Source organism: Nesoenas mayeri (genome assembly GCF_963082525.1).
Source record: "Nesoenas mayeri genome assembly, chromosome: Z".
Taxonomy (NCBI): Eukaryota; Metazoa; Chordata; class Aves; order Columbiformes; family Columbidae; genus Nesoenas; species Nesoenas mayeri.
In genome coordinates, this window is record NC_137542.1 from 6,922,241 (window position 1) to 6,941,562 (window position 19,322).

Genomic DNA, 19,322 nt, shown 5'->3' on the forward strand with positions numbered 1-19,322 from the left:
AAAAGAGCTAGATCAATGAAACAGACCATGCAGCTCTAGATTTAGACATAATGAAAAGGTAGATTATGTACAGAAACAATTGTTTGTTTCTGGATGGAAGCATGTTATAGGTGAATAATGTTATACAGGGCGTGAATTTGACTGTCTGAGAGTAATAAATACACAAGGTGATGCTACCAGCCATTTCTGAGAGGGCAGTTGATGGTAAAACTATTCAGAAGTTGTGAGAAGATGAAGTGGAGACGTGGCATAGGTCATGCTATCTGTAATTGAATAGGAAGAGAAAGCAATGTGGAATTGCTTAGGAAGATGTTGCTGGTAGGTGAGGGTCCATGCAAGACAAGGGAAGAGAAAGAATTGCAACCTGTAAGTTTTATAGCAGTATTTCTTTAAAGCTTTGGCTAACTGCACAAGATTCAGGATCTCTAGGATACCGGTTGGAGTGAGACTGTTTTTTCCTTTTTCTTTAGTCAAAATACTGTTACGGTAGGCACCTGTGCAGAAGCGAAGCCAGCACGTGTCATCTGGAACTTCAAACAGACCGTGTTCTATTAGGGATGTATTTTAGAAATAAGTACAGGCACTTGTTTTCTAGATGATGTTGCTTCTTTTTTTGCTATTTCTTAATGCCTCACAGGACCTGCTGGCTGGGGAGCAGCAAACCAGCTGGATTATTCCTATGATGATTTTGTTGATGTACCACAAGAAGATGACATATCCAAGCATTTTGCTACCTCTGTAAAGGCAGCACCTGCTCGAGTTAAAAGGCATAAGCTGAATGTTCCAATGACCGACCACAAAATCAAGTTAATATTTAACATCACGGGTGAGAAAAGTCAAATATCATTCTTCTCCTGCATTTTAAAAAAACATATTTATAATGCGTGCAGTCAAACTAAACCTTCAGTTCATAAAGCCTGCTGGAGATGCAGATGACAGTTTTCTGGAGACACTCATAGCTCCATTTCATCACAGACTTTCTGCTTGGGGGAAAGATCACAGCCTCATATTCATGGAGAGCATTGTGCACATGGCCTGCTTTCCACTGGCAAGCTTGAGTGTTGCACTCTTGATATAATCCAGAGTACACTGGAAGTGCTGACTGTAAAATCTGTGTGATTTTTGTGTTTTCTGTTTATATCCCAGCTAGCGTGCCACTGCCTGATGAAAGGAATGATACATTGGAACTGGAAAACCAGCGACGGCTCCTTAAAACTCTGGAGACAATCACAAACAGGCTGAATAGAACTCTTAATAAGGAACCCATGTATTCTTTTCAGTTTGCATCCGAACTCATTGTAGCTGACAGCAACTCACTGGAGACTGAGAAGGCCTTTCTGTTCTGCAGGCCTGGTTCTGTGCTGAGGGGTAGAATGTGTGGTAAGCCAGATGACTTGCTTCTTATATGTATTTAGAATCGTTTGAAAACCAGGGTTTTAGAGAATGTTTGCAGAGGGTTATGGTTTGACACAGTCCAGTGCTCGTGGTCTCCCAGAACAATAAACTGCTAAAATGCTTTGCACAGTTTGACTTGCAGAGGATGTTTATGTTCCTAACTAAGGCCTGTGGAAAAAGGATGCTTTTGTACCCAGGATTCCACTCCCATGGGGAAATTAGACATATCCACACTTGGTGATACACAGGAAAACAGTGCTTGGTATGCAGTCTTTTAACCCTGTTAGTGTTGTGGGTGATGCGTAGCTGAGATAGGAAACTGGATTCCATTTCCTGCGTATAGTGAGATCTTTGCAGTGTTCCAGAAAGCCACCCTATTTGCTGAGGAAGAGAGTCATATTTCGCAGAAACAGGGTTTGACTGAATGGGAACTCCAGAGGCAAGACAAGTATGTATGATTGTGCAGTCTGAGGGGAACCTTATGTTTCCAATGTTACAGTCAACTGCCCTTTGGGTACCTATTATTCCCTGGAGCATCATACCTGTGAAAGCTGCTGGACTGGATCCTACCAAGATGAAGAAGGGCAGCTTGAATGCAAAAGTTGTCCATCTGGTAGTTATACCGAGTATCTACACTCTAGGAGCATTTCTGAATGCAAAGGTGAGAATTCTGGCTTCTTCAGACAGCCACTTGTGAATGCCTGTTGGCACCCTTTTCATCCTCATTGTGGGAGTACTGAAATTAGGATAGCCTGTGAAATGAGGAGCATTCCTAACTGTCCCTCGATGCATATGTAAAGAGAAAAATCCAGGTTTTCACAACTGCTGTGGCATATGGGATGCCTGGGCAGATGTTTCAAGAAGACCTGATCTTTGAAGCTTTATTTCATTTCTGTCTTCATTCTGTGAGATTGTGAGCCCATTATGCAGGGACTAACACACTTAAAATAATGCCGTTCTTGTCCTTACAAGCTCCTAATCATCCTACTATGATTAAAGATGGAACCTCTGCATGCTACACTGCAGTGCTTTGGCACTGAGCACCTCAGCACCTCTGTCTCTTTATGACCTGTTCTGAAAAAGAGTTTGCTAGTTTCATTCCCTATTTATTGTCTTATCTTTAACTTTGTTGATTAAAAATTATTAACTGAGTTTCAGTAACTCATCTGTGAAGCTGATTGGAAAACAATTAGGTGGTTAATATGTGACAAACACGCTATCAGTAGTTTACCACACTTCCTTTTTTTTTTTTTCTCTTTGTACCCATGAAGTTATTCAGAGTAAGCTCTATAAATATAAGTCTCTGTGAGGTAAATTGTGGTTTCAGCATTACTTTCAGAGGTTAGGAACCATGTTTGCTGTTGGACATTGCTTAATCTTTCTCTATTCATCTACCTTATAGCTCAGTGCAAGCAGGGAACATATTCACCTAATGGTCTTGAGACATGTGAAACATGTCCACTTGGCACGTATCAGCCAGCATTTGGATCCAGGAATTGCATCTCTTGCCCAGAAAATACATCAACAGTAAAAAGAGGTGCAGTGGATGTCTCAGCTTGTGGAGGTTTGTAACAAAAGGGGTTTTGAAATTTTTTAAACTAAATTCTAGAAATTCCTAAAATATTTTTGAACATCAGCTAATGTAATCCAGTTCATCTGCCTGAGTTTGAATTCTGCTTCTGGTTAAGTGTGGAGAAACCAGCATTTCCCAGCAAAATGACGTGTCATTTCCTGATACCCTGATTATTTCATATGCCCTTTCTCTGGTTTCCAAGATGAATTCTTATCTAAAGATGAATGAGATATGTGATAGGTATCTACATGAAAATAAAACCTTTTTCTTTACAGAAGAGAAATAGAATGAGAGGATGTTTGCCACTATTATCTCCAGAACAGCTTCCACATCTTCTGTACAATAGTACTGAATTTTAACACAGTTTGTTCCATAACTTTTTTCAAGAAATTGTCCTCAACTGTCTTTGGGAAGCTTTGCCAGAAAGATTCCCAGGGGAAACATTCTGCAGGGATTAATGGAACAAAAAATCTTGTCATGTGTCCCTAGTTTTTCTTAAAGGGGTAAAAAAAAAGGTGTAAGAGATAAAGGGGATGTGAGACATAAAGGGGAAAAGAAGTTGTCTTTGAAAGCTGTCCCCAGAGCAGCAAAAGGAATAGCTAGAAATACTTTCCAGATATTTCTGTACTCCTTGGAGAATAACATGTCACCTAACAGCACAATTTAAATAAGCATTCCTAGAGTTGTGAATTCCTGGCAGGTTTCAGGTTTCACCCGGTTTCATTAAGTCTGAGGAGGCACTATGACGAGAAGAGAGAAAATGGCCAGAGAAAGATGTGGGAGGAGGTAGTATGAGGTTGCAAGTGATCGCTCAAAACTGTGCCCCTTTTTTTTCTTGCAGTACCATGTCTTGCAGGCGAGTTCTCTCGTACAGGTTTGACACCTTGCTACCCTTGTCCCAGAGACTACTATCAACCAGACCCAGGAAAGTCCTACTGCTTGTCTTGTCCCTTTTATGGAACAACAACTGTCATTGGTGCCAGATCCATCACAGATTGTTCAAGTAAGCCAAATTATCTGGGCTGGAGGAAGTGAATAACAGGAACATCTAAAGGATGGCCAGCAGTAGTCTGAACATGAAACATCCCACTTAGTTTCCTAACAAATGCAGACCTTCCATTTCAACCAGTGAAGTTTACAGCTGTTTTTGCCGACTGCTGTTGCCTCTGTGTTATTTAGAAGGAGTGACTGTGTGATACATACCAAGGCTCCTAACAGTATGCATATACAGAGTGTGTGCACACACACACACACATTGCATATGTATACTATGTATTTACACTCTAGAGAGAGTTATGTGTATATACAAATATGTAAATGCAAGTATGTGTGTGTCTATAAATACAAATAAAATATATTTTCTATGTGCACACACATATAGGTGTTTTAGAAAGTTATGTGCTTACAAATGCATATTTGTGTAAAATATGTATAAAATACTACGTGGTTACTGTAAACTTTGCTTTTTATTCCAACAAATTCACTTCTTTTTCAGCATATCTTTACATGCATTACTAACATGGAATTATTATGCTTTCATGGAACACAGTATTTTTAAGAGCACTTGTAAATCTTTCCTTTTAGGTTTTGGGTCTACTTTTTCAGCAGCTGAGGAAAGTGTAATGATGGTACCAGCCTCTCCAGAAAATATCAGCAAGCAGTACAAAGTCAGCAGTCAGGCAAGGAAAATATATATTTTCCAATATTATCTCAAATGAAAGGAGTGCCTTATGCAGTAGTAAATTACTAAGGCCTATTTAAATGTAATTTTTATGTTCACTATATTTCCTGAAGAGATGAGAGTGATGGTGATGAGGGGAACAGTCAGCCTCTCTTTGTAGTCACAGAAGCACTTTTACTGAGCAAAGGAGGCTGCTGTTTGTAATCTTAAATTGTGGACTTCAAGCCTTCACTTGATGTATAGAAATATTTATCATACTTATAAAAGAAATATAAACTCCATGGAGGAAGTTCAGCCAGTCTGTAAACGTAGATTGACCACTCTCAGTCATCTGATGTGTTCCATCTGCTGAATTCCAGAAAATGCTACCAGGCATCTAAGTCCCATCTGTAAAATCTTTGTTTTACTTATTGCAATATAGATAGACTTGAGATGAAGCAGGCAGAGCTCCCTTGTGCTGTGAGTACCCCCTTTGAAATACAGGCAAGTCCTCACGTGATAGAAACTGTTCCAGTTTGCAAGAGAAAGTCGTTTACACCCACCACCTCTCCCCAGTCTGTAACTGTGACAAGACTGCTTTGTTTGAATCTGAAGTCAGAACGTTGTGTAAACGGGAGCAAGGTTGACTAATGGTAAATTTCACCTGAACCATTATATGACATATAGGCACGTGACAAACTTATCTTCTGTTGTTTTAGTTGACCATTTACTCAGGCACTTGGCTGAGTTCAGGTTTGCTACATTAGAAAAAATAACACCAGATGGTGAGGTTCCCCACCAGTTCACCTGATGACCGGTAGCAAGAAGTGATTAGCCAGGGTAAAAGAAAGTAAAGTGGAGAACTCTCATATAGAAGACCATGTAATATAAAATGTCACCTATGAATCATAACTGAGAAATTTCTAAGGGAACTACTGCAATGAACATATTTTGCTAAGTAAAAGGTAATTTAAAACTAATATTCAGATTCCTGGTATTTTTCTTTAGAGAAAAAGAATAGTCAGTGTGCTGAGGAGACAAAGAGGAAGAGCTAGAAGTTAGTGCCAGTGGTGCTTTCTTCCCAGTTTTCTGAAGTGACTATTGGGTGTACAGTTTAAAATTAGAATTTTTTTTTTCCACCTGTGTTTTCCACCTTTACTGTAATTGCATCATTCTTACCTCTGGCAGGTCTTTCATGAGTGTTTCCTGGAACCATGCCACAACAATGGGACATGCAAACAGCTGGGAAGTGGATATATTTGCATATGCCCACTTGGCTATGCAGGTAAAAAAAAAAGAAGCGAGTGGACAAGCTATCATGTCTCCATGCCCTTAACATGAGCAAGCCTAAAGCAGAAAAGTATTTCAATGCAAGAGTGTATCTTAACTAATTGGAAAATCCATCACAGATTTACCATACATAAGTATTAAGAAAATAAATAGTTCCTCCTGTTCTCATGGGATTAAATCATGTTAGGCATAAAAGGATTTTGAATGGAGCTTCTTTTAAGGAGTTAGTGGATTTGAAAATCCTATCACTTGGCAATATTTATGATTAGCAAATCTGGAAATATGCACTCTAAACAGCTAATTTAGTTAAATCAGCCTGTACTCCACTGTTAGCTTCCCGGTTGCTTCAAAGCAAACAGATGACTTATTACTCAGCTATTATCAAGAAGTGATCTCTTTGAGTTGTGATAGGTCTTAAGTGCCACTAATTCAAATTGTTCAGTCCGTTGCCCAATGTACATCATACCTTTCTAATACCATTTTGACTCAGGAAAAAAAAAAAGGCCACAATCTAAAGAGAAGATAATAAACCTGAATGTCTGGTAATGTACGCAATTAATCAGTCATGTTTTACTACATGAAGTTGTCATTATTTCTATGTTTCTGAACAATTTCAAGTTTTGTATTCCCATTCTTAGTCTTTTATTTTGCATTCCAGGCTTGAAATGTGAAACAGAAGTTGATGAGTGTAAATCAGCTCCATGTCACAACAATGGAATGTGTAAAGATGGCATTGGCACCTTTGTTTGCCATTGTCAACCAGGCTATTCAGGTAATTTGTTTCACTTCATAGCTCTTCTTCAGACAGGCATTGTTTCTGTGCCAAGCAGATAACACAAAACACAAGGGCTGTGTAATTCATCCATGTTATTATAACAGTAAAGCAATCTAATCTACAGGTTAGAGTAAGGTTCTGATATATGTGAACAGGTTTTGAAATGTAAGGATGAGCATTCAAGAACAGTCGGTGTATGTGTTTGGGCACATATGGTTCTGTTTGTGACATTTCTGATCTGGAAAACAAAAAAAAAGAAAAAAAGGAATGAAGTTTGGGAATTAGAAAATCCTCACAGGAAGAATGCTTGTGAGACTGAATATGGCCTGACTAGACAAAGCATTTATGCAGTTTCCTTACAGTAGCCCGGTGAGTGAGTGGGATTTTTCTTATCTTTTTGTCTCAGTCTTTTTAACTTTCACCTGCATGTTGAAAATATTGAAACTGACATGCTTGAGTACTTTGCAAAAACAGCACCTAATTTCTAAATATTGAAATAAACTGTTGAGGAAATCATTTTCTGTGATAAAAAAAGACCTGGTGTTTTCCAGCAGAAATGGTCTTATTTTTCATGTGATTGACAGCAACAGCTGCTGAATTTTACTTAAACTTTGTAAAGACAAACCATGGGCTTCACGTCTTTTACATCTCAGCATATAAATAGCACAGATGATCTCTGTAGATGTTCACACTAGTGCAGTCAAACATGAAATATTATGACCTGATCTCAGCAGCCTTTTGTTATGCAAGCAGTATAGTGCTGTTCTGTCTTCCACATTCAGTCACCACAGCACCTAGACCTTGAATATGTCTTGATCATGCCTTGTAACCCTTGCTCTTTGAAGGTCTCTTGTGTGAGGAAGACATAAATGAATGTAGCTCCACTCCATGCTTCAATGGAGGGCATTGTGTTGATGGCAAGAATGGTTACCACTGCACCTGTGCAAAAGGGTTCACAGGTACACTTTTTTCTGTTTTAAGTCAGCCTTCACTCTTTCTGACCAAGAAGATGTCTTCCTACCCTGTCCAATGTATTTCAATCTCATTGCTATATATTACATGTATTAGGTATTGATATGGATGTACTAGATTTCCTAGGTCCATGTAATCATGTAATCTCTGAGAGTCCCTGGAGTGTAAGTGCAGCTTCAGAAAAATTTACAAAGTGATTTGTCTTCTATTCCTAATTTTGCTGTGAACTCACTGTGTGATGTTGAGGAAAGAGTAAGGACATTCACATGGGTGCAAATTATTAACATTTCTTTTAAAAAGAAAAATATTGTAACAGTAGGCAAGATGGACTATATTAAAATTATTCCCCATCCCCATAGTCAGCTTTCTACTGCATTCATAGATTTCTTTGACAATGAGGCGTATCTGTTAACTATCATATTGCCAAGGAGCTCCACTATAAAATCACATGCAGTTGCCTCATTCTTCCGTGCTTGTAACACAGAGCCTCTTTCACAGCAGAAATCCCAGAATTACATGTTTCTGGCTTTCATGTTTCTCCTTAAAAGTTAAGATTCCAGCTAAATGTCTTTTGTAGAAGCTTTTCATTAGTTGCTCAGAATAGTTTCTCAGGTGATTTCAGGATTCAGCCCAAATTAGTCACATAACGGGCAATATTTACATTCCCTACGTTTACTGAGTGTTAATTTCCAGCTGCAAAGATAGTTCCTGTTATTCTTCTATGACCACTTGACCTCAATTAATGGAGTAAATCCCAAACCTGCATAGCTACCCTGGAGTTTGCTGTTTCCCAGAAGATGGGCAATAGTCCTTAAGAAACAGGAATGAGTTGGTAATCTTTCTTTGGTTAATTCAAAGTGGAGCTGTGACTCTGTTCTTTTCTTCTCAGGTGCTCACTGTGAAATGGAGGTCAATGAATGCCTTTCAAACCCGTGTCTTAATAGGGCTATTTGTGAAGATCGAGTTGGTGGTTTCTCCTGCAAGTGCCTCCCAGGTTTTACTGGTGTCTTGTGTGAAAGAAACATCGATGAGTGCCTCAGCAGACCCTGTAGGAATGGAGCAACATGCAGAGATGGTATCAACGGCTTCAGGTGAAAAACAGATGATTGATGTAATACAATGTGGAAAGTCAGATATGTTGTGGTGCTTCAGCATTCTTCGATTTCAGCAAGGCAATTGGCAGCCTGATCCAATATCAATGGTCCCCTTATGCATACTAAACGAGATTTTTAAAGGCAAGAAAATAAATCCTGATGTCCTTACTCTTAAAAAATCCAAGGTAGATGGCAAAGAAAACATGCAAAGTTTGAAGTGTAGGCGTGGCAGGACTGCAATGGTTTTAATATCAACTTTCCAAAAGAAATCCATTTTCCCAAGCTTCAAGGGCTTGTCATGTGTTCCACTAGAAGCATAGTTGATGACCAGTTAGTACCTGATAATATTACATTCCTATAGCCTGCAACACAGGCATACCTATACATATTGAGAATACAGAGATTAAAATACAAACACCTATGGCATCTTCCAAATATTTATTTTTGTGCTTTACAGTGTCTGAACTCAGATCAGAAGTTACAAATACAAGTAGCAGTGTGATATCCTCAATAACCGTAGACAGAGAGATGAGCCAGCAGTTACTGTCTGGGTTTAACTTCCCCAGAAGTTTGGTGCTTTTCAGACACATTGGTTTTCCAAATACCAGGTTTTGGTGCCTTTCCACAGCCTTGGTTTTCCCTCAGTATACACACATATGCCTGAAATGTGAAGTGACTCTTGTCTATAATTCTGTGGACTCTAGAAGGCATGTTTTATTCACAGGGATGCAATGATTACCTCTCCCGATTTCATAAGAAGAAATGCAGACACTGTGTTTAAATATTGCGTTGTCCCTATCAGGAAGAAATATAGTGCAGCTAGTAGAATACATGCATACTTAAAGGAACAACCAAAATAAAACTCCATTAATTCTGTAGTGTCTCATCTGATTTTTTTTTCAGTATATGTCATTCCCATTTGTGGACCTGGCCTCACGGTCAGGATTCTTTGTCGTGACAGCAGCCACCTTTGAAGTGTGCTTCTCTTTTCCTCCATAGGTGTCTGTGTGTGACAGGGTACACAGGACTAAACTGTGAAGTGAACATCAATGAGTGTGACTCCAGTCCCTGCTTAAACCAAGCCACCTGTGTGGATGCCTTGAACTCGTACGTTTGTAAATGTCCCCCTGGCTTTACAGGCAGCAGGTGTGAAACAGGTACACAGGACCAAGTGTCAGAAAAAGGTGGCTTGACTAAGTCTCTGGGCAAGGTTTGCACTGTCTGGGCTGATTTCATACGGCTTCCCCAGAAAGCAGCTATGGTGTTGGGACTCCAAGAGACTGAGTGGAGCCTGTGTGACTGCAGTGTTAATAAGTGTAATTGCAGCCAAGTAACAGCATGTGTGCTATGGCATATTCATTTACCTTTTCTAAGGCTCAGTTCTATCTTGTTAATACCTGGTAGTTCTATTGAGTTAAATTCTTATTTGCTCTGTGTATTTGAGCTAATTAGTTCTTTCTGCTTCTCGTATTTCATGTAGAGCTTTGCATTACGTGGTTAGAGATTAGTATGCAGTATCTCAGCTTTAGACCTCCTAAAGGCATCAAGTTCACTGTGGACAAAAGAGCATCAAATTCCCTATGGTCAGACTAGTTGGGTCACATATAGTGGAGCTACCTGGATGATGCTGGAGTTAGGCCACACAACCACAAGGTTCAAATCCATTTGTCTTTTAGCCACTCCATGAAAAGTACAGTGTGTTACATCAAGAGCTGGTGAATCTTTAAACTGAAGCAGAAGAACCTCTGTTGATTCTAGAGACAGCAGGGAACCTACAGATCATGTAGACCTTCCATCCTATGTTGGAGCTTTCAGGAGAGCTCCACTTGCTACATTTACATGTAGTATCCTTGTAAAGCGTGTCACTCTGCATTGAGGAGCAGCATGGAAGTGCTATTCCATACAAGTGCAGTGTATTTCAGTAGGTCTAGAGCAGACAAAATCTTTTTGTTTTGGTTTGTTTGTTTTTTATTTTGACTTGTGAATAAAATGGAACCAGCTGATCACACCTCTTTGGGTTGCTGGTTGGCAGAGGGATATGTGATTTTACTAGTAGAGGACTGAAAAGCAAGGTTCATGGTAATTGTTAGATAAACAACTTAATTGCCAGTCATTTTTCTTCAAACCCTGTGCATTTTCTAGCCTTGGCAAGCTCTGTATGCTTGGCTGATGTTAGTCTGCTCTACATTCTTTCTATCTCTGATCAATTTAAAGTGATTAATTTCTGCAGATTGGTTGCATTTCATTTTATTACATTTGCTTAGTTTCTATTTGATTATTTTTCTGGGTTTTCAGGAATATAGCTCTGAAAAATTTTTTGTCTTTGTTGCAGAACAGTCCTCTCGTTTCAATCTTGATTTTGAAGTCTCTGGTATCTATGGATATGTCATGCTTGATGGTGTTTTACCATCTCTTGGTGACATCACATGTACATTCTGGATGAAATCCACTGACACTACAAACTATGGGACTCCCATTTCTTATGCAGTGGAAAATGGAAGTGATAATGCATTTCTTCTGACTGATTACAATGGGTAAATCACAGTTCTGCTTTTCTGTAGCTTACAGATGTCTTGAATTTATAAAGAAAGCATAGACCAGAAGTCTGAATATTGGCTTGGGGTAGAAATATCTACATCCATACTCTGTAACTGGAGTTGCCTCTTTGTTTTGTTTTTATCCTTGCTTTGTTTCCTTCACTTTTTGCTAAATAGAAGAGTAATGGCAAGAAATCAGTGACATTTAGAAAGCAGGATATTTTTTGTCTGGACTACATTTACATCATATTTAAATGACACATTGAGAAAATGACTGAATAAAATGGAGCTCAGCACTCAGAGTACTCGTAGCGTCACTCCAAAAGCAGGGATGAACCCAAGGGGCAAATCTAAGAATCCACTATGCGCTGTGATATGTGTCTTCATGTTTTGGTGCAAAAGCACACTACTTATTTCACCATGCTTTGCATATGATAACTGTAACTTCCAAATTCTCCAAGGCAGAGGTGTCTTTTGTGATGATCTTTCAACAGGGATTTCTTGTATGATGTAGACATGATTGCCTCATTTAGCAAATAACATTTTTTTGAGTCATGTGGGACAGGCTGTGCTTTTAAAGTTACTGCATTCAACTGATTATGCCTTCATCTTCCATGCAGCTGGGTTCTTTACGTAAATGGGAAAGAGAGGATCACAGACTGCCCTTCAGTGAACGATGGCAACTGGCATCATATTGCAGTCACATGGACGTGCACGGATGGTGCATGGAAAGTATACATCGATGGAAAACTGTCTGATGGAGGCACTGGTCTCTCTGTTGGCTCGAAAATCCCTGGTATGCTTTATTTATATTACACTGGATCTGTTGTCTTTATTCTGTTTTTATTGCAGAATTTGCTGTGCCTGCAAAGAAATATTTATTTTGCTGTTTTTAGTATGTTTCCACATATTCAACATTTATGCAGGGTTTGTGTTTGCTATTCTTGTTCATGAAGACAGTTCCCTCACTTACCCTTGCTGAAGACAAAGTGCACATTTCTAGGGTTAGTTAGTAGATAACTTGTTTTGGGGATGACAGAGTTTAGTCCACAAAGAAGCCTGCGCTGAGCTCATTTTGGAGTGGCTTTGTGAGAACAGGTTTCTCACACAACAAACTTGAGTTTAACTGGCATTTTCCTTACAAGTGTTGGCTCAGAGTTGATTGAATTAGCCTTCTTCTGTCACTTTCAGGCATCTTTTAAAAGTTTTGTTTGCATTTTTTCCTAACAAGGTGGGTTTTGCTGTTTCCCTGTTTCCTGTGATCAGAAGTCTTGCCAGTAATATAAGACGACATGAAAACAATACTTTCACCATTGAAGAGCTGCAAAAGGCCTGATGTTAGATTGCTGCAAGGAGATTTGGTTTTGATGGTGTTTTCATACTGCCCCCATCCAATTTTACACAGACTTTCAAAAAACTATCCATATTAAAAAAAATTATAGTGAAGCATTTAATCTGTGTACCTTATGCTTGCCCTGTCTTTCCCAATTACATTGCAGTTATCTCCAGAGACAAGACCTAAGGAAGTGTGCAGTCTCCATTACTTTTTGCCCTTGTCCACACACTGTGTGACACACAAAATGCATGTGCACATCATCTGTGCTGCTGGTCGAGGAGAGGAAATTTAACATGTATGGCATGTCAGAACATTGACTGTCTAATCACTAATGTGCTTCTGAGGGTTTGGAGTCAAATTTGTTCAATCTGACTTACTAAGTGTTTGTTTAAAGCAGGAAGTGCAAGCTGGCACTGCGAAATATGCCTGGCCTGCCCAAAACTGCGTTTTGCATTGCTTTGTATTATGCTTCAAATACTGAGCTAGAAGTGGTCTCTTAGAGCCAATACCATTCCTGAAGCAGCCAAGCAGAGTTTCTGCTCTGAGCAGTATGAGTTTAGCATTAATGCGTATTTGAGAGTCACTTCCAAATTGTTACACTCGCTTACCTCAGTCTATGTTAAGGCTTCCCAGATGTTTGCTGAGAGAATTTGTTGAAAGTGGCTGGTGTCCTGCACAATGAAATCTTAGTAACATAGGATAGCAAAAGTTTTGTTTTGCTTAGTTTTTAATCCTCCTATGGGGATTCCTGCTGTGAGGCTTTGTTTCCTCTTCCTGTTCTAATTCTCTCTGTGTTTAGGTGGTGGTGCACTTGTACTGGGTCAAGAGCAAGATCAGAAAGGAGAAGGATTCAACCCAGCTGAATCTTTTGTGGGGTCCATCAGCCAGCTCAACATTTGGGATTATGTCCTTTCTCCACAGCAGGTAAGTCCTTGCTGCAGTGTCTGAGCACAGGGCTCTGAGTGTAGGATGAGCATTTGAAAAGGCATTCAGAGTTAGCATAGTGGATAGACTCCCGTTCCTACAGAAGTCAGTGGGAACCAGGTGAAGCTCTGACCTAAGGAAATAAGCTTAGCATAGTAAGAAGAGTAGCTTTAAGCAAAACTGGATGTGGTAAAATCAACACTGAGTCACGTTCTATTTTGATTGAGCCTTCCTATACTTCATAGCTTTGAAAGAGAAATGAAGGCATACACAGAAGCTAGCAGTCCTGTTAGAAGAGGGAGAAAACCCAATGAAACAACCTCATGGATTGCTTTACAGGTTACAGTTCCCTCATTGTGCTGTGTGAAGGCACTGGTAAAACTTCAGAGGGGAGGCATCAGAATTTATGTCAGTACATTAGACACTATGAAAAATCTGAGCTATATAGTCCTAGGAAAAGTCTGAATGAACAGGATAACCAAATGATGGGCTACTTTTATTGAGATATCAAAAATATAGTTTTGGCACTAAACTTTCACAGAGTTAAAAAATCAGTGTAGATCAAAAGATGTCTCCAAGGACAGCGATGCCTCAGCTTCTCTGGAAGACAAGCTTCAGTGCTCAGTTATCCTCAGGGTGAATTTTTTTCTTTATATCTAATTGGGACCTCTCACTTCTGTTTATGACTACTGTTTCTGTGACACACCATGCACTGCTGTGAAGAGCCTGACTCTGTATACTTGATTACCTCCCCATTGGTACCAGGGCTGCTGTTAGGTGTCCCCAAAACTGTCTCTGCTCCAGGCTGAACCAGCCTTGGTCCCACAGCCTCTTCTCACAGGGGAAATGCTCCAACCCATAATCTTTTTTATACCCTCCAGCTTCTCAGTGTTTTTCTTGTACTGAGGAGCCCAAAATGGAATGCAATACTCCAGATGTGGTGTAGCAAGCACAGAGAAGAGGGAATAATCCCTTCCTTCATTTTCTGTCTGTGACTCTGTTCACACCACCAAGGATGTTGTTGATCCTCATTATTGCCAGGGCACACAGGTGGCTGATACTCAGGCTCCCTGCCTGCCAGTGCCCCTAGTTTCTTTTTGACAGAGCTGCTCCCTCTCCAGGCTTTCCCTAGCCTTTATCATTCTGAGGTTTTTTTCTTTCCCATTTGCTCTTGTTGAATTTCATGAGGTCTCTGTTGGCCCATTCCTCCAGCCTGTTGAGGTCCCTAGAGATGCAGCTCTGTCCTTAAGCATACTGATCGGGCCTCCCAGTTTGATATTATGTGCGAATCTGACAACAGTATCCTCCATCAGCACTTCCTGGTCATCAGCATTTCAATCCTGAAGGTCAGAAATGGTGAAACTGTTGGTAACACTTAAACAGCAAGGACTAATGTTCAAAGTTAGGTGCACTTATTGGGTGAGAGGTCTTTGGATTAAAAGATTTTGCTCTTCTGGGTTTTTTTACCACTATTTGGTGGTTTATCGCTGTTTGTTATCCATAATCCAAATAAGAAATAATAAAATGAACAGAAAATAAAACATAATCATTCCTTCCAGCATCTAAATGTCTCCTCTACTTCTTTCTCCTTTTCTTTGCTACTTCAGCTTTCCGCTAGGTTCAGAACTGTCCAGCAATCTGCTACTGTTCTTGACTTTCAGGGTCATTGGTTCTTGCATTGCCAAGTTAAATCTTTAGGTTTTTGTTCACTAGCAGTTTTGAAGTGGATAAGTATACATGTGATTTTACAGGACACACTGATGGAGAGGTTAAGTGCAATTTTCTGTGTCTTTCTCAGTAGCTGATTAAATTCCCATCTGCTTCAAATGCAATACAGTTAGGATGAGGAAAAAAATCCTGCCCTTTGCTTGTGGTATCCATATTACTCAACTGAAAGGACAGATGTGAGACCAGACAGGGAGCTGGGCCAAGTAAGCTTCCTAAAAAATGTTAACCTCATTCATTTCAGAGCTTGGAATAGTAAATCACTATTACTATCTGTTATTATCACTTTTGTTCTGGCAAACTGGAACTGTTCAGTAAGTCTTACTTTCCTATTCTCGGTCATAAAGGAAAGTGGGGTCACAGAATGTGTTGCCCAGTGAATTACATAAAGGCAAAGACCACTCTTTAAGATTTTTCTTTGTGTAATTTAGTTACCCATTTGCACATTAATTTTCTATAGGTAAGCCAACAATCTGTTTGTTCTGTTGCTGAGTAGACAGCAGTAAAAGTTTGAGGTTTTTATATGAGACTGTGAGGTCCTTTCTGGGTCTCCATACTCCATCATATGGCTTGGAAGGGCTGATTCCCAATCCTGCCTTTCACACAGTGGAAAATTTTCCCTATAGATTCCTTGCAATTTGTTTGCACTCATTGTCCTAAGCTGTTTCCATCCGCACCTACCGTTGAAGTGAGATCTTTGAAATGGCCTCAGAATAAATGGAGCAGGTTGCTGTCTTCTCCAGCTAAGCTGACTAGAAGAGTCTGATCTACCTCACTGAATTTCATGGTAGGGAGAATGTGAGAGTAATTCAGTCTGAGATTCATGGTGTGCCTTCCTTTCTCACAGACAGTATAAAATAATATTTTTGGTAGTTGATTTCATCCACTGGAGACTTGATGGAAGCCAGTCCCTTTTGAGAAAGGCAGTTTCCCAGCTGTTTTATCATGAACTTTCCAGACCTATGCTTTCTAACCAGCCAGATGTGACCTGAGGCTGTGCTGCATGTATTGTATGGGCAGGCTGGCTGTACTGAGGTGCACACAGCCACTGTGATGCTCATCTTTGCTCTTTTTAATTCATTTTTTCACTCTGCTGAAGGAAACATTCATTCCTCTCTGCCAGTGAATTGCTGGAATGATTCTCCAGCAGAGAAGAGACAAAGTAGGAAGTAGTCTCAGTAGCCTAATTACTCACTTGTTCTCTTACTTCAATAACAATCTTTTCTCTATGGGCCACTTTCCTCCCTGTTATCTTAAAAGAAAAGGAAATCCTTAATTATCCTTTACAGCTCATTTATCCTCCTCAGGGTACATATAGTTTTTTTAATAGTTCAATGGCTGAGATATGATTGCATCTGCCATGACAGAGAGAAACGTAATGGGGAGTACTGTGCCAATAATACATCATAGTCCCAGTCACCTTCTGAGACTGTATTTTGTTTCTGTTTTTGGAGTTGTAGTGAACAAAGGCAATGGTGAACCCAAAGCCCAAGTCTTTCCATAGCAGTTTTAAAACACCTTCTTGTAGCAGAACTCTCCCTGAGCATCCAATGGAACTAGACATCCTTCTTTTTTTTTTAATAAGTGTTGGGGCAGAGACATCTGAGCTCGTTGCAGGGGATCACTATGGAATGTTTTGTGACATCCCATCATTAAGGGTCTGTATGCATATTCTCACTATTGCCTATAATTTACACTGGTGTCTGAATCGCTTAAAGAGTGCTGCGCCACCTGGGCTTGTAGCCCCCAGGTTGCTTCTGTTGGTGGCCAGATAGAAATGTTACTATGTTACTATGTTTAATAGATATTCAGAGTCACCCTGAAGAAGTAGAAATATTTTTACCATATTGAAATAATTGGTTTTACATTAAAAGGCAATACTGAAACCGCTTAAGAATTTCCATTGGCATTTCAGTTTCTTGTAGTAAGAATGCAAAAGAAACCCCTAGTGCCACCACTGAAGGAGTTATGTTTTAAATTGAATACTTTTACATCAAAGGTATTTGACCAGATCTACTCTCAGGAAATTAATCTGCTGTTGGTCTAACAGTGTGTTTCTTCCTTTCTCCTATCCTTAATTTGCCTATATAATTCCTGTTTCAGTACATGTTTAGTTATGGCCCTGTCTTGCTTTGGTTGAACTCAATGCCAATACTGCTCTTAGTATTGGTATGGGTAGGCCTTTCCTGCAGTGTTTTGAAGAGCCTAGTGTGTTGAATTCACAAAACTCTTGTCCTAGAAACAACAAACTGCTTTATCAAACTGCTCCTTTTTGTGTTTCTGTTCCTTAAACATGGTGCGGTGCTAGCAGGGTTTGTGGAATGCAGATCTTCAACATCAAATTCCTTTTGGGTCCTATTTGACATTTTTCTGCAAAAATATCAAGTTTTCTCTTAAGGTTGCATTCTCATATCTGCTTTTTTCTGTGACATATATACATTTTTCTTTCACACTAAAAAACACAATTGTGTTTCAATAACTATGTTTTATGCTTTGCTTGTATGAAGAGTATTCCTTCAGGTATTGCCTCAGTACATGCCTGTCCACAGCTAGCTGGCTTATAAATACAGAATAACAAATAGTTCAGCCAGAAACCTCTTGTACTAGAAAGGATGAACATCACTTATTCAATGATTTGTTCTAGTGTTGCATGCAGACGTAAAAGGAATATTTTTCTGCATTCTTTTCCTACATGGTCCTTAAACAGTACCTAATCAACTCTTTTAAATCCATAGGTAAAATCTCTGGCTACATCCTGTCCAGAAGAACTCCAAAAAGGAAATGTACTAGCCTGGCCAGATTTCCTGCCAGGAGTTGTTGGAAGAGTGAAGATAGATTACAAGAGTATATTTTGTGCTGGTTAGAACTTTATTTCCTAGAATCCTTTTGTTCTGAACAATATTATAAGACTCTTTTATGAGGTCAAATATGCTAGCTTGCAGCCTTTGCCCTACTAACCTTGAGTAAATTATTTTGATAATTCGACCGTTAGAACATTCAGTCCTTCATTCCTCGAATTCCAGGGTTTTGTAAGAAGAGTTCATTGGAATCTCTGACAGACATTTATTGCTTCCTGAATTGAGATGGGGAAAGAGTGAAGATGGTGTTGGGTCAGAAAGAAGTTTTTCTCGTCTTGTGTTCTAAAAATAATTTGATAGTGTTAAAATACCTACTGCCTCCTCACCTCTTTTCCTACAGATTCCTTTTCTGATTTTATATGTTGATGATTCTCAAAATCCTTTGAGCCCAAGCAGGATGTAGCATACTAAACACTTGCTAAAGCTTTCTCCTGGATAAATTTATGCAGTATCAAACAATCAGATAACAAAGTTATTCGTTTCAGCGTTTAGCTGTATCTCTTACTGTATGCATATATTTTGTCCACAGACTGTCCATCTTTGCAAGGATCCGTACCACATCTGCGGGCCTCTTCTGCTGATGTAAAGCCAGGGTCAAAAGTGAGCCTTTCCTGTGACCCAGGCTTCCAGATAGTGGGAAACTCTGTTCAGCACTGCCTTAACCTGGGACAGTGGACACGGCCTTTTCCTCGCTGTGAAAGTGAGTTGTCTCAGTGGGCTGGCAGGATTAGGAAACCCTAGCTTTTATTTGGACCCTATCACTATTCATGGTCTGTTTTTCCCTGCAGCTGTGAGGCACTTGAATCCGTCCATGTTACAGCATATACATATAAGCTTAAAACTAAACTGAGGTTTTGCTAAGCAGAAACTACACTATGATTGGATTTTGCCACCTTTTTTAGTCAGTTTCTAATGTGCATGGCAGAAATGACTCTATTTGGACAAGCAATCTGATACTCCATACTCTCCTCCTCAGTAGCATTGAAAGTGTGGAAAATGCACAGGAAATGCTGGACTCTGTCTGTGACTTTTTACATGTCACTGAGAACATCTGGTTTGAAGTTAAAAGCCTCATCATTAGTACATTATGCAGGTTTGTTGTTTTGGTTTTTTTTTTTTTTAAAGGCAGCAGGTATTTCTGTCAGGACTTAGAAGTGCTCCAAGACTTACAGGATTTATTCTA

At 39.6% G+C, this 19,322-nt stretch overlaps 1 protein-coding gene across 1 annotated transcript in view; it reads left to right on the plus strand.

Moving 5' to 3' along the window:
* SVEP1 (sushi, von Willebrand factor type A, EGF and pentraxin domain containing 1) overlaps positions 1-19,322 on the plus strand; it is a gene marked incomplete at both ends in the record, with an annotated part of 132,803 nt that overhangs the window by 70,588 nt on the left and 42,893 nt on the right. The window contains 16 exons of the mRNA XM_080362920.1: positions 638-826; positions 1,147-1,380; positions 1,895-2,056; positions 2,798-2,959; positions 3,810-3,971; positions 4,553-4,647; positions 5,817-5,913; positions 6,577-6,690; positions 7,539-7,652; positions 8,555-8,756; positions 9,759-9,916; positions 11,092-11,293; positions 11,917-12,092; positions 13,432-13,556; positions 18,017-18,140; positions 18,669-18,839. Of these exons, the coding sequence (XP_080219046.1) occupies positions 638-826; positions 1,147-1,380; positions 1,895-2,056; positions 2,798-2,959; positions 3,810-3,971; positions 4,553-4,647; positions 5,817-5,913; positions 6,577-6,690; positions 7,539-7,652; positions 8,555-8,756; positions 9,759-9,916; positions 11,092-11,293; positions 11,917-12,092; positions 13,432-13,556; positions 18,017-18,140; positions 18,669-18,839 (2,487 nt within the window). The remainder of the gene's footprint in view (positions 1-637; positions 827-1,146; positions 1,381-1,894; positions 2,057-2,797; positions 2,960-3,809; positions 3,972-4,552; positions 4,648-5,816; positions 5,914-6,576; positions 6,691-7,538; positions 7,653-8,554; positions 8,757-9,758; positions 9,917-11,091; positions 11,294-11,916; positions 12,093-13,431; positions 13,557-18,016; positions 18,141-18,668; positions 18,840-19,322) is intronic.